General features: G+C 52.7%; 1 protein-coding gene across 1 annotated transcript; it reads left to right on the plus strand.

Moving 5' to 3' along the window:
* Window positions 1-4,228: 4,228 nt before the first annotated feature.
* LOC128730943 (scavenger receptor class B member 1) lies at window positions 4,229-13,633 on the plus strand. The gene is made up of 10 exons (XM_053824035.1): window positions 4,229-4,466; window positions 10,056-10,147; window positions 10,952-11,115; window positions 11,182-11,326; window positions 11,403-11,603; window positions 11,664-11,891; window positions 11,957-12,074; window positions 12,179-12,345; window positions 12,419-12,544; window positions 13,013-13,633. Exons 1-10 carry the CDS (start codon window positions 4,229-4,231, stop codon window positions 13,220-13,222), a joined length of 1,689 nt encoding a protein of 562 aa, XP_053680010.1. The 3' UTR covers window positions 13,223-13,633.
* Window positions 13,634-13,645: the final 12 nt, after the last annotated feature.

Consider the following 13,645-nt stretch of genomic DNA (forward strand, 5'->3'; position numbering starts at 1 on the left):
GTCGGTTTCTTTCACACTCGTCCTTTTGGGTTAGGATCGCCATTTGGTAGGGACGAGCGTCGAAAAGGACGAGAAAGTGTGGTCCAGGATCAACAGCAAACGCATCCTTGCCATCGCGAAAAGGACCGCGCGCGATTTCAACCGACCGACCGACCGACCGACCATGGGGTTCGTCGCTTGCCGTGAAGCGTTGAAGTCTTTGGTATTCTACACCGCAGCTGGAGAGCGACCGCGTATTGGCATGAGCATATTTGTCACCCGGCGTTGTGCCGCACCATCGAGCCGTGTTTTCACCCGCTCTAAATACCATCTCGAGTGGGTGGGTAGGTGATCGGGCGGGTCCTGGTCCCGGTGTAATGGCCACCTGATTCCAACAGCGCTACCCCGAATGAATGCAAATGAACGAACCAGTTCGAATGTTGGCCGCGTGTCACCGAACCGTCTTCGTCGAGGGTGATAATTGTCATCAGGGACGTTCTAGAACGAAATCGATCGATCGAAAAGGGAAAGAGCGAGAGATCGAGAGAGACAGACCGTAAAAATTTCCCTCTAAATTGCGTTCGATTGTGTAAAATATTTGGAACCACGAGCCTGCGCTCGATCGATCGTTGGGCCACACATACCGTAACCGAAAGGGAGCCAAGCCTAGGCCCTCTAGACGTGCACGCTCGCATACCGGACGTTGCGTCCGAATAGGGGTGTCGCATTGGGCGCAAGCGAAAGAAGATGAAGAAAAAAAATACTTTCCAAATCACCGTCTGTCCTAATCAAATCCGGGCCAAGAACGACCAAAGACGGCGAGCCGAGCCGAGGCCCGGTGACAGACCGTTTCTAGCCAAAGGAAGGGACGCACCAATTGAGCGTAAAAATCACCGTTAAACATTACCTAATCGGACGGGGCCAGAAACGGGAGGTTCAAATTAACACATCCGCGCTGGAGGCCAGCGAGCGAGTAAGGTAACTATGTGCGAACGAAAAAACAAAATGAAGGCTCACCCTTCGCACGGCCACGAGGCTGCAGCTCCCGAGCAACTGCCCAGTTGCATCAAATCGACGGAACCGCCCGGGAATCGTTCCGGGGGTGAGATTTTGGGAGCCACCCGGGCCGGATGCATTCGTTTGTTTTCGACGCCAAGAGGCATAAAGCCAGATCACGGTGCACGCTGGAGCGATAGCGAGCGGCCACTGGGCTACTTCTTGTGCTTGTTGCTCGTAAAATCGCACCCCGTGTTGTTTGGCTCTCAGCCCCCTGTGTGTTCAACAAACCGGTAAAACAGACCGGTGGATCATGAAGCGATTAAACTTGCGGCCAAATAAAAACGTTACATTTACGCTCACCGAAACATGACGCAAATCAGAGGTCCACGTGGTTTTCGAACCACAGATGAGGACCCGAGTAGTTTTATCAACACGAAAAACGGGCCACCTGTTGAAGACAGAAATAATCGGAAGTGAGAAGAACATTCCCGCTGGTGATCATCTTGCCTGAATCATGGTGAGGTAATGCACGGAACTGACGCATAGCAAGCATGATCGCAGACAGGGATGAAATCATCGTGTGAAAGAAAGCAGCAACGCCTGTCGAGCATGATTTACTCAACTGCATGAAAGCTTCCTCACCAAAACGCCAAGTGTGCTTTCGAAGCTTTCGAAGATCAACTGACATCGCGCACCCCTAAAAAGAACACAAACATAATATAAAGCTTTCCACCCTCATTCGAACCAGAGAGCTTTCGGATGTGCGTTGGGCTTAATTCTCTCACGATCAAAAGCTCGAGAGAGAGAGAGAGCGAACATAAAAAATACAATTCTCTCCCCGTGCACGTCGATGACAGAAAGTATGAATGACTGACTCGGAAGTGAAGGATGTTAGTTGGAGCTTTTGCACGGTCAAGCCACAGATGAAGCTTTCCATTAACGCACCCTTCAAGCCTTGTTCCAGAGGAGATGAAACGTTCCGCCGATGCACCGTGCACCGATGCAGCGCAGGCTCGTCAACCTTTATGAAACCATCCATATCGCTTAGCCACCATTAGCCGCTCAATTAACCCTTGCACAACCCTCGCGAGGATTTATTATGCGTTCCGTTTGAGGTCACCCGCGGAATTGTCACCACCCGAGCGCGACCAGCACGTGAGAACGGATCAATTGATTATGCATTAATATTTATAGAAATAACGGAGCTCATTGCTCCCTCGGTTCCTATCACCCGCTTCCCTTTTGTTTTTTGCACGATGTCCGTTGGCAGGGCGAACTTTTATTCATCAGCCTCCTAATCCCATCTCCGTGAGTGAGTAACAAATTTCAAACGGACGGGGGAAAATATATGAGCCCCGGAACGGCGCAGCTGACGGTTACGCTGCATATCCGATCGTGATATCGAATGCGCCCATTAGTCAGGCGAAATGCACATAGAAGAACGGTGTTGCTACTTGAGTTCCCGAGTATTCGCCTCCGTGGATGAATTTCCCAAGGCACCACCCAGGACGGAAGCGTTTTCTGGTTGAACGACGCGTCGTACGAGGGATTCCCCTGAGTCACGCGTGCGTACGAAGGTCGTCGGGTTTTGAGATGACTTGCGGTTGCGACCGGATTTCAGACGCATTCTGGCACCTTGTTAGAACTGCATTCTAAGCATCGACTGCTCTGACCAAACCCGACAATTGACATTGCCGGGCATCTTTCACGCTCAGAGCTTCTGTGCCATTTAACAAGCGACGAACCCGATCGATCGATCGAAGAACAACTAACCCACATGCACAAACGCACGCACACCGACGGTCTGGATGGCAATGGACCGGAGCCTGAACTCGAGCGCGGTTAATGCCCCATGTTGGCGCGTTTTACGCACGTTGTCCTCTCTAGCCAGCCAACGAGACTCAGCCATAGAAACTAACCGTGCCGCATCTTAGCCGGGGTACGTGGGTGCAAATTCGCCCGTCCGGTCACTCTAACGGAAGAAGGAAGATCTGCCGGGTCCGGACTGGGTGGGAAATGGGTGCCACTTCCGGGTTGTGGTCCGGCCTCGACCCCAGACTAATTGACCAGACCTCCCCCACGAGCAACCACACGGAAAAGGGCAGTATTAATTTCGTCTAATCGCCGGCCAGTGCAGGTCCTCGGTGAACAGAGGTGTGGTGGGGGGAGGAAAGGGCACGCGAGAGTGCCCTGGGCGGTAGTGCATCAGCAGTGCAGGGTGCAACGGTATAGCTTGGTGGCTACTTCTGGTTGACGGTGATCGACATTCGACTGTCCCCACTCCATCGTGAGGACCGTTCGATTCACAACCAGACAAGTTGACACTGGACGATGGTGCGTGTGCGTGCGTGAGACTTGTACACACACACACGCACGCACCCGACATGAGTAGCCTGAGTAGTCGATCTACACGCAGGCAGTGGCCTCAAGCCACCCCCAGAAGCCTCAACCCAGCATCCACACCAGGGTGCATCTTGACGTTGGTGCGTTGATAAATGCATTGCTGCAGCACGCAGCCACTCGATGCGCACGAATGCGACCCGCGCGCGTGCCTGTCCCAACCCCCGTGGCTTCACTTCCCGCCCGTATCAACAGGTTTTGCAACCCGCTTGGCTACTACCACCTCCACTGGCAGTCATCTAGTACTGGCCGGGGCTCAGTACGTTTCCTTCTTTGTCACTCGCACGAGCCATCTCGTTCGCACCTGCTGGCCATCCCCGAGGTCGGGTTCCAGCAGGTTCTCCGGCTGGCCATCCGACGACGAAGGCGATGGGCTTTTTGGGGGGCCGGTGTTGGTGAGTGGTGTGCGCGAGCGCGAGGCGGTTACTTAACGCAACCAGCGCAAACTGCAAGTGCACTACAAAGAAGCCCGCGTGAACCGCGGGCCAACAGTCTACTAGCGCGCGTTCGTCACGACGGACGAGCAAACGGGTTCTCGTGGATTCTTCCTTGCGGTGTGGTGTATCCTTGCGCGGGATCACTCGAAGCCCCCTATCGGTCTCTCAGCGAGGCTCGCCAGCTCGTTTATGGCAGAGTTGTCTTTCTTCGAGCAAGGATAGAGCAACGAACCCCATCCAAGTGTGCTGTGTGCTGTGTGTTTGGGTGCGAGGGTAACTGTTTGGAGGGAGGGACGATAAACACTAATCTAGTTGGCTGAATTGAGTGACCTCTTTGAGGTTAGGTTTCGTCGGTGAATTTTGTTCATACTGTGGACTGTGAAGTGAGGAATTAAAACGCCAAAAAAAAAACCATGCGTGACATCGCGAGCCTCTTCGGGGGCCAGTACCAGACGATATTTGGGGGTGGTCCAAGCTGTACGACGGGAGGCAGCCTCGGAGGCAGCAATGGAGACTGCAGCGGAGCGGGACCACAACGCCGACGTTCGGAAAGCCTCGGTCCATTCCGGCGAAGGCTGCGCAGTGAATTCTCACTGCTCGATTACTTCTTCCACCAACCGAAACATGGCCGGCACACGCGCTACCCGAACCGTAAGTAACCCTCCCCGTGTCGATCTGGGTGGCACATATCCTTGCTGGCCGCAGAAAACCCGAGAACCGGGCCAACGGCCCAAAGTCGGCACCCCCATGTGCAGGGATATGCGCAGTGCTACGCGAATAGCGCATGCGCAGAACGCACGGTGGTACCGCAGACGAAATATACCGCATTCTCGCGTGTGCGCGCGCGCGCGCCCAAGCTCGAGCTCGAGCGAAAGGGACACCGATCCACCGAGCTCACCGAAAGGGGTGTTGGTGCGCTAGCAAACGGAAAAATAAGCAGGTTTTTTGCGACGCTGCGATGTTGAAATCCGTGCGCTCGCATCGAAGGGCAACAAGTGTAAACCCATCACACCCGATCACCCGATCTATGGCGTGTCCAAATTTTAGCCAACCACGACCACGGCGACGGCGACGACGACGACGACGACGGCCTAAGCGCTGGGAAAAAGGAAAGAAAAACCTGTACCGTCCGTTGGCGCAACCACGCGCACGGTAGCGCAATCGTACTCGCGTACTCGCGCACCCAGAACGCCGGATCTCGCTCGGATCTAGAACGGCGAGGGGGGGGGGCGATGGTGGTGACCGTAGGGGGGTTTCATCCCCTGCCTTGCGAGCTTTTCCGTCCGGATGCTGCGAGATGTTTCCACGCGTGGAAAAGCTCCCTCGTCGTCGTCGTCGTCGTCGTCGTCGTTGCGTACGAAGACGCCGTTGTTCTACCCGGTGAGGCTGCAATTATTTCCGCATTCGACGCAAACAAACGACGTACCACCCCCTCCCCTTTGGGCGAGTGCATTCTTTGGTACCCTCTGTCCCCCCTCCTCCCACCCCCTTTTTCGCCTGTTGTGCCACCGGCACCGGGGTGTACATTGCGCCGCGCGATAGCACTAATTGCCGGGGACGCGTACCGGACCGGGCGCGATGGATGGAATATTGAATTAAATGCACGACCGGCCCTACGGGAGCGAGTTAGCCACCCTTCGCTGGGGCGCTACATTCTCGTCTCGTCTCGTTTGCGACGCGCGTCGTCACGTTGCGAAGAAACGGCTTAGTGACCGGCGTACGGCTTGTGGCCGTTTCGAGTCACGCCCGCAAGGACGAGCCGTTCCTTGACGGCGTACGCTTAAGCCTTTCGCTTACAGGGCGCTTTGATAGACGTGGATTGGATTGGTGATTGATTTTGGGACCCAACCACCCACAACACCCGGGAAATGATCGCCCCAGCCACGATGGATTACGGCGCTTATGTAATGCTAATTGTCCGGGAGCGGTTAGTACCGGCGTGTGCACTGAGACCTGAGACTTGTAATTTGATGGCATAATAAAAGAAAAATGCTGCTGCACTGGGGTGGGTTATCGCGATGGCGAAGGGCTATTCAAAATCCGATAATCGGTGTTTTTCCCCCGCGGGACCCAACAGAAGCCAAAGGGCTGCTCGTGTGTATTACCTTTCACTTGGCCCTTTTTTTTGTCGTTAGAAAAGCGCCAACTAATCCAACTAAGGGGGCGAATAAAAAGATTAATAGTTTGCCGGTAAGTGACGCACAATTACGGCGAAGTTTCTGGACCTGATCTGGCCCTGTTAAAGGGCGGAATGGCGATTCCGTTTATGGCTCCATTAGAGGCTACCGCTTGTGACGTACGCTCGTTTCTGGTGTAATTTGTCGTGCTTTGCCCTTTCGGCAATCGACTAATCGTGTGATAAGCTCCCAACGCTACCTGCAAGGATGTGACGCGATCCTTCACCTGCGTCAATGCTCCCGAACGCGTTCGTCTAACGGTAGCGCACTCCTCGCGCGCCTAACGACTTTAGGAACCCTGAAGGGTTTTTTCCGTTCTGCTGCACCGGCCGCAACGGGGCGTAATCGATCCGTCACACCAACCCCATTAGCATATCCTGCCGCCGGCATCGTAGCATTGCGTGCACGGGAGACCAACGAACTGATTCACTAATTATCGCACGCTCGACTGCCACCAAACCGGCCAGAGTCAGACTCGCCACCAGGCACCTCCATCGTCAATGTCGCGGATTTCGCGTCCCGGCTTCGCGAAAGTTCTCCACGCGACTTAATTGCCGTCCCCGAAAGGGTGGCTTTTGTGTTGTGCAACTGCAAAGCGGACGATATTGCGCAACGGGGTCTCAGAGATGACCCATCCGGCTAGACAAATGACGTCCAAAGGGCTCCATTGCGACAGATGCTAATTGACTGCGCGGTTTCCCACGGCTCCCTGGAGGTGCAAAATTCGCCCGCGGGATTTCTCGGTGACGCATTTCACGACTCATCGCAATCCGAGTGGAGCGATTCCTTCTGCGAAAAACGTTGATCACACCGCAAGAACGCAACCACCCCGAACGCCATCATGGTCGCTCGTCCTGGCCAGGGTCAAGGAGTACCTGTTTTGCTTTGCCCGTACTGTCGTCGGACGATCGTTGTCATTGTCAGCACGGCCTGTTCACGGTCAGAAACTCTCCGGGCTCGTCCCCGAACGTGCCATTAGTGCCGTCCGTTTAACGGGGCCGGTTTTAACCTTTTGTACGTTTGCCTGCTTGATGCGGCCATTTTTTGTTGTTGTTGTCGTCGTCCCTTTGATTCATTGTCACCTCACTGATGGCTGCGTATTGATAATGTGCATGTACGTGATAAGTGATCAGTCTAAAGTCTAAGAAGCTTAAGAAGCTCAAGAAGTAGCGTATTTGCGAACATTCTCTCCTGCACACCGGCTCCGTTCGAGGTCTCGCCTCACTGGCCGCAGTAACAGCAGCATAAAAAAAATAGAGACATAAACGCCCGTCTAACGGATGCATCGAGCTCGAAGGGCCGCTCGCCAAACAATACCGACGGGTTGGAAAAGTGCACTTTCAATTATGATTTCCACATGGCTGCCACCGATAGTAGCCCCCTTGCGGTGGAGACGCACTTCAGCTCAAGTGCAGAAAGCAAGCTGCCCTTGCAACACTCCCGTGAGAGAGAGAGAGAGAGAGAGACCGTGTGTGTGTGTGTCTATGTCGCACTGAGGTCTCAGCTCAAGCTGGTGCATCTACACGACCGAGGTGGCCAATGGGGCGTAGCAAAACGGTGCTCCAGTCCGGTTTCGAGCCTTCTCCGGCACAAGCACCACGCGCCGATAAGCGTAGATTTTCCGATCCGCTAGGTGGAATGGGAGAGCAGCGAAAAAAAAAACGCGACCTAACGCCCTCAAGGTCGAATGCGTTATGTTTATGCAAACGTTGCACCGAGGTGTAATGCTCCTTTCCGATCGATTCGATATTGTGTTGGGTTTTGTTGCTTTATTATTTTTTTTGCCTTCTCCGTTGTTGAGCTTTTATAAAGTGGAAGTTGTTTTTCTTGCGTTAGGAAACGTCGCTCGATCGAGGATGTTGGAATCGGGCGATCATTGCGACTAACGGGCGTTGGGTAATATCGATGAATCGAAACCGCAGGCGTAGATCCAACTCAGGAAGCGTATTTGCGTGCTTTTTTTCCCACTGATATCCTTGCTCACATCCAACTCTAACCTAAACTTCCTGCAGCTGGTTGTTGTTGGGCGACGAAACGGCTTTACTTGCCAATGATTGAATTGTTTAAAATTGCACAATCAATCAAGTGCCCCCGTTTGTTCAACACCGAGTCCCATCTCAAGGCTTACCCGTGCTGCTGCAGGCGTAAAATCAAATCAATCAACCGGTCGGTCGGTAAGGAAAGTGAAATGCACCGGCAACTGCTATAATCGGTTCCTCGCGCCCGATGATCGTGCCTCCCGTCATTATGTGACGGACGACCGGCGGTATGCAAATGCGGCGTGTCCGGGAGGTGTCGAGTGAAATAAAATGGCATCCCTCGGGTTGGTGCGAAAAACCTGTACCGGCGGTCGATGTAAGGTCGAACGATTTGAATACCGATAACGACGCTCTCGTAGCCGCGTGTCACGGGATCGAGCCGTTCGCATGCAAATCGATCACCAGGGGGTGGTTTGTGTTTTGGTCCTGAACGCGGCAAACCAAGGCGTCGATTATAAATCACGCTCCGTGTCATTATTTTATGAATCCTGTGCGTGCGTGTGTGCCGAGATGGTAATTTTGCTGATGAATGCCCTCGGTATGGTTCGGTTCACGTGTTTACCGATCCCGATGGGTTTTGATCGATGCGCGACCGGACTCCAGTTGGGTGTGGCCACGTTGCACCGAAACGTCTGAAGGGCATGACATTTAGGATTTCCAATTAGCTGGTTGACTGGCGCACACAAAGCGATGGCTACTGATGGCCTGGATCAACTGCCATCGGAGTTTCACGTCGAGGAATGCACCGAATGGTCGGCGTTTTGCGATTGAACTGACTGAACGGAAAGTGCGAACGAATCTGGGTTACGGTTTGTGAACGGTTGCCTTGAACTTTTGCAGCGTTTTCAGAAACCCCCAAATGGAGCCGATTTCGAATTTCGCGGCTAAGGTATCTTCACGTGGGGCTACGACCTCGCAAGTGCCGGAACGTTTTGTTTCTAGCCGTTAAACATGCGTGTTATTTTTTCTATCAATCTCCCTGGTTTAGTACGTTTGTGTCGATTTCATCGATTGTCCTGCGGAGAACGCGATCTAGTGCGAGTGAATTACGCATTTATGCGCGATCGATCGATCGCACGCTACGATCAATGATACGCCTGAGCACGCCCAATTTTCGAATGCGTGTTTGCACAAAAAAAAAGACCACCGTAATCCATGCCTCGTGACTTCTTAATCGACCACCGTGTGTGCGAATGCTTGGCATTCCAGCAAATCATCCTTCCGGGAGGATAATCGTCACGATTAAACCTAACGGGTGGTTTGTTTACAGTCCCTAGCAGTCCCCTACTTGTAGCGCGCCGCTCGTTAAGGAGCCTCGTGCTGAACAGACTGACGTTGGGGCTGATAATCCGTTCATTAGAGAGTGCAAAACATGCCATTAACATCGCGCCCTTCGTCCCTCGGCTTGTGCGCAGCGTTTGAACTTTAGCCCGCTCGCAGCGCTAGAATTGAACAGGCTAGAACTGTGGCTTCTATCTGTGGCTGCAACCGAGGGTGTGTCGGACACTCGGACAAATTGCAGGTTAATAGCGCGTTCCGCAAATTAGCCAAATGCGACCGGTGGCTCGGAAAGCTACGCAATAAATCGTGCCGTCCATTAATGGCAGATAAATCAAAAGCAAGTGTCGGGCGGGTCGTCCGCTAATTTCCCGGAAGTGCACGTGCTCATCCGTGCAATGGCACCGTTGCCCAGCACGTTTGATGTACGGTGTACGTTAATAATCGCCCGCCTTGCCGAAGGATAGCTCCTGCAACGGTGACGTGAGCTCAATGGTGGGTGATCATAATGAATCTATTGGAGCCTTAATTTGTGCTGATTTGTAGATCGAGTCACGTTTCGTTGCTAGTCACATTTCCTGTACATACGGTACATGGGGTTTTTTTGTTGGTTTCTCCACTGATGAGCAAATGACGTCAGGTTCCAGGATCTCGAAGTGATTAACTTCCCATTGCCCTTTTTTACACCGTCAGGATGCGGATGTGGTTGATTCATTAGAATTCCTTTCTTTTTCCATCTTTCACAGGAACGTTCATGCTTATGGCCGCCGGCTTCATGTTCATCATCTGCGGCGCACTTGTGCACATCCTCGATCCGTATTTGCTGATATTCAAGTGGGTAAGTACGCGTTCACCTGACCACAACAAGCAGGTCACAGGTTCGCTCGAGAAACCACTGTGAGGGGAATGTGCAATCAGATAAATCCTTTTGCCATTGAAAAAAAAAAATAATCCCTGCATCAGTTTATTAGCCGCTTCATCAGTATGCTCGCCCTGTGGTCGGTTGTACGCAATGGCACACTCGATCAATTACGTTCATGATTGCGTTTACATAAGTTTAATAGTGTGACTGTTTTTTTGTGTGTGCAACGAAAGCCCCCAACTGGATAAGCCAAATGTGGAGCTTTCTTGCGTGCGCTCCCCCAGGACGCCCTGGGATCTGGGAGTTAACATTCAACGCTCGTACTCGCTTGCGATCGTACCAATCGTCCGTGAAACCACTGCGTTGGTGGCCACTTTCGGAGCTGCCCTTGAAAAAGCGAAGCAAAAAAAACAAGCCACGTTCCATTGCACCGCAAGAGCCCGCTCGAGGGAAGGCGCCAAGAGCACCGGAGCCCGGGGCGGGTAACGAACCTGCAGTGAATGCACTTTTGCCCACCGGTTAGCCGTGCATGCGCCCGCGCAACTAGAACTGGTGTAGTGCAGAGCGGTGTGCTTGCGTTTACCATTTTGCCGCCGGCCATTATTTCTGGTTCGCTTTATTCGTGTGTCTTCCAATGGCTCCGTTACTGCGGCATTCGAGGCGGCCAGGAACTCAATCCCTTGCCAGCTGCGAGTATGCTTACCGGTTTTTTATCCCTTTTTTTCTTCCATCCCTTGCCTGCTCGTGATTGCCAACTCTCGTCGTCCGTCCGCAACGCAGAAACTAATTTTCCAGGAAGGGTCGGAAATATTCAACCTCTGGCGCACGCCACCAGTCGATTTGTACATCAAAATCTATCTCTTTAACGTGACGAACGCGGAAGACTTCCTGGCGGGACGCGCCGACAAGATGCAGATCGAGGAAGTTGGTCCGTACGTGTACAGGTGAGTTTGGGGCGAAATGATCGTCTCAATCACCTCGATTGCTCATGGTTTCACTATCCACGCTAGGGAGCTGATGTCGCACGATAATATCACGTTCAACGAGAATGGAACGCTCTCGACGAGACCACATCATCCGCTCATTTTCCAGAAGGGCCTGTCCGGGAACCTGCGTGAGGACGACGTGTTCATGATGCCGAACATCGCACTGCTGGTAAGTGGGACCTATAGCGCGCGAAGATCCTGCAAGACATACCCAGAACTCACTCATCTTGTTGCCGCTTCCACAGAGTATAGCAAACGTGGCTGCATCAAAGCCGTACTTCCTGCAATGGCCAATTAACCTGCTGATACGGCAAACGAATGTACAACCGCTGGAGCGCCAAACAGCTCGAGAGTTCATGTACGGTTATCCGACTACGCTGACCACGCTTGGTTACACGTTTCTGCCCAATTGGATTTCGTTCGATAAAGTCGGGCTCATCGACAGGGTAAGTTGTGGCCGCTTTAACGTCCACGGTATCATGCTGATGATACGCTTGCTTCTCTAGATGTACGATTTCGATGATGACTTCGAGACGTTCTACACCGGCGAAACGTCGGCGAGTATGTCTGGGCTGTACGATACCTACCTCGGATCGCCAGATTTGGCCCAATGGAACGGCACCCACTGCAGCAACATTCGGAACGCGTCGGACGGCACCAAATTCAAGAGCTTCGTCGAACCGGACGATCAGCTGCTGTTCTTCCGCAAGAGCATGTGCCGGGCGCAGATCCTGGTAAGGACATTCCACCATTCACCACCGACATAGTTGGCTCACAGTTTTGTCACGTTCTTTTGCAGATCCAAAATGGCACCGATCACGAGGTGAACGGTTTGAAGGCGACGAAGTTCGTGTTCGAGGAGAACGCGCTCGATAATGGCGAATTCGATCCGCGCAACAAATGCTACTGCCGGAAGGGTAATAACGACTGTGCAGGAGTTGACCTTCACCTGGAAGGTGGAGGAGGTTCTCAACCAACAACGGCACCTCATCTCGTTCCTTTTTTATTTCCCCTCGTAAAGGCAAATGTCTGCCGCGTGGTCTGATCGATGTGACCAGCTGCTACTACGGATTCCCGATCGCTCTCAGCTATCCACACTTCCTGGATGCCGATCCAAAGGTGCTAGAGTACGTGAATGGATCCAGACCGGACTCGAAGATACACAGGAGTCACTTCATGATCAACCCCGTGAGTAAATGCCCGTGACCAACTGGACAACTCCTCCAATCGAAAGTCCGAACTTATTCGCCTCTTCTCGTAGGTCTCTGGACTTCCGTTGCAGCTGTCGGTCAAGTTTCAGATCAACATGGTGCTGGAGGATCTGAGTGGCATGTCGCACTGCGAGAAGTTCTCCAACCTCGTCGTACCTGCACTCTGGTTCGAAATCGTAAGTTCACAGCGCCACGACGTCGAACGTGGTTCGTGGTTCACGTCACGCGTCCTATTCCAAGACCACACCAAAATCATCTGAGCTTGCTAGCGATGTAAGGACGCGTACCATACCTAACCACCACCCGGTCTACGCGGCCGTCTCAAACGGAGCACGCACACATTGCGAGATCACACTCACAGTAGGCCATCCATCTTGATCGCGCACGAACTGCATGTCGCTTTAATCGAATATCCCCGTCGGAGGATATTTTCATTTCTCATAGCTTACCTCTCCCGTAGCATTTGCGGGGATCTTCATCACCCATCACCGACGACTCTTGTCAGCGAACCGCCGTATCGTAACGAATGGGGTGCAATCCCGCCGGGTCCGCCTCGCAGTAGTTTCATAAAATTCGTTTCGTTTTTTCTTGTTTTTCCCTCCATTTTCCGCACTTTTCATCAACCGCACACGACGACGCCCCAGACGATGCCGGGCCTGCCAAAGACGCTGCTGTCGCGCTTCATCTTCTATCTGAAGATCCTACCCTTCGGTGACCAGGTGGTGAAGCACAGTCTGCTTGCATTTGGGGGCATTTTGCTGCTCGTTGCCATCACGAAGGTGTCCCTTACGCTCTCGTCCGCGTACTCGTCGGCGTATCGCATCTCCAACGAGCTGCGGGAAAGCTTATGGTAGCAGCAACCCGGTACGAGTTGCCCCAACCGTTGAGGAAGTGCAATGCATGCGAACACATACATACACCACTACAACAGCAACCACCACCACCAGGCCAAAAGTGAGATGCTTTCCCGGGACAAGCATTGAAACTAGAGTAGGAGATTTCAGCTAATTGTTTAAGTTTTATATCTAATTTAAGGTAATTGTTAATAATAATCTGGAGAGAAAATTCCATTCGCAGTTCTTGTGTAGTTACTACAGCTGACGGCTAGGTGGCGCTCGAACACAAGCTTTCACTACTCGCCGCAAGGAAGCGTACATCTCCTTCTCTATGAACATGACCATCGATCAACTGGCAACGTTTGATCCTTAAATCATTTCTTTCTGGCGTTTATTTGTTATAAACGATCTTAACATACCCTTTCTCAAACTTCGGCAGCA

This window comes from Anopheles nili, chromosome 2, assembly GCF_943737925.1.
Source record: "Anopheles nili chromosome 2, idAnoNiliSN_F5_01, whole genome shotgun sequence".
NCBI lineage: Eukaryota > Metazoa > Arthropoda > Insecta > Diptera > Culicidae > Anopheles > Anopheles nili.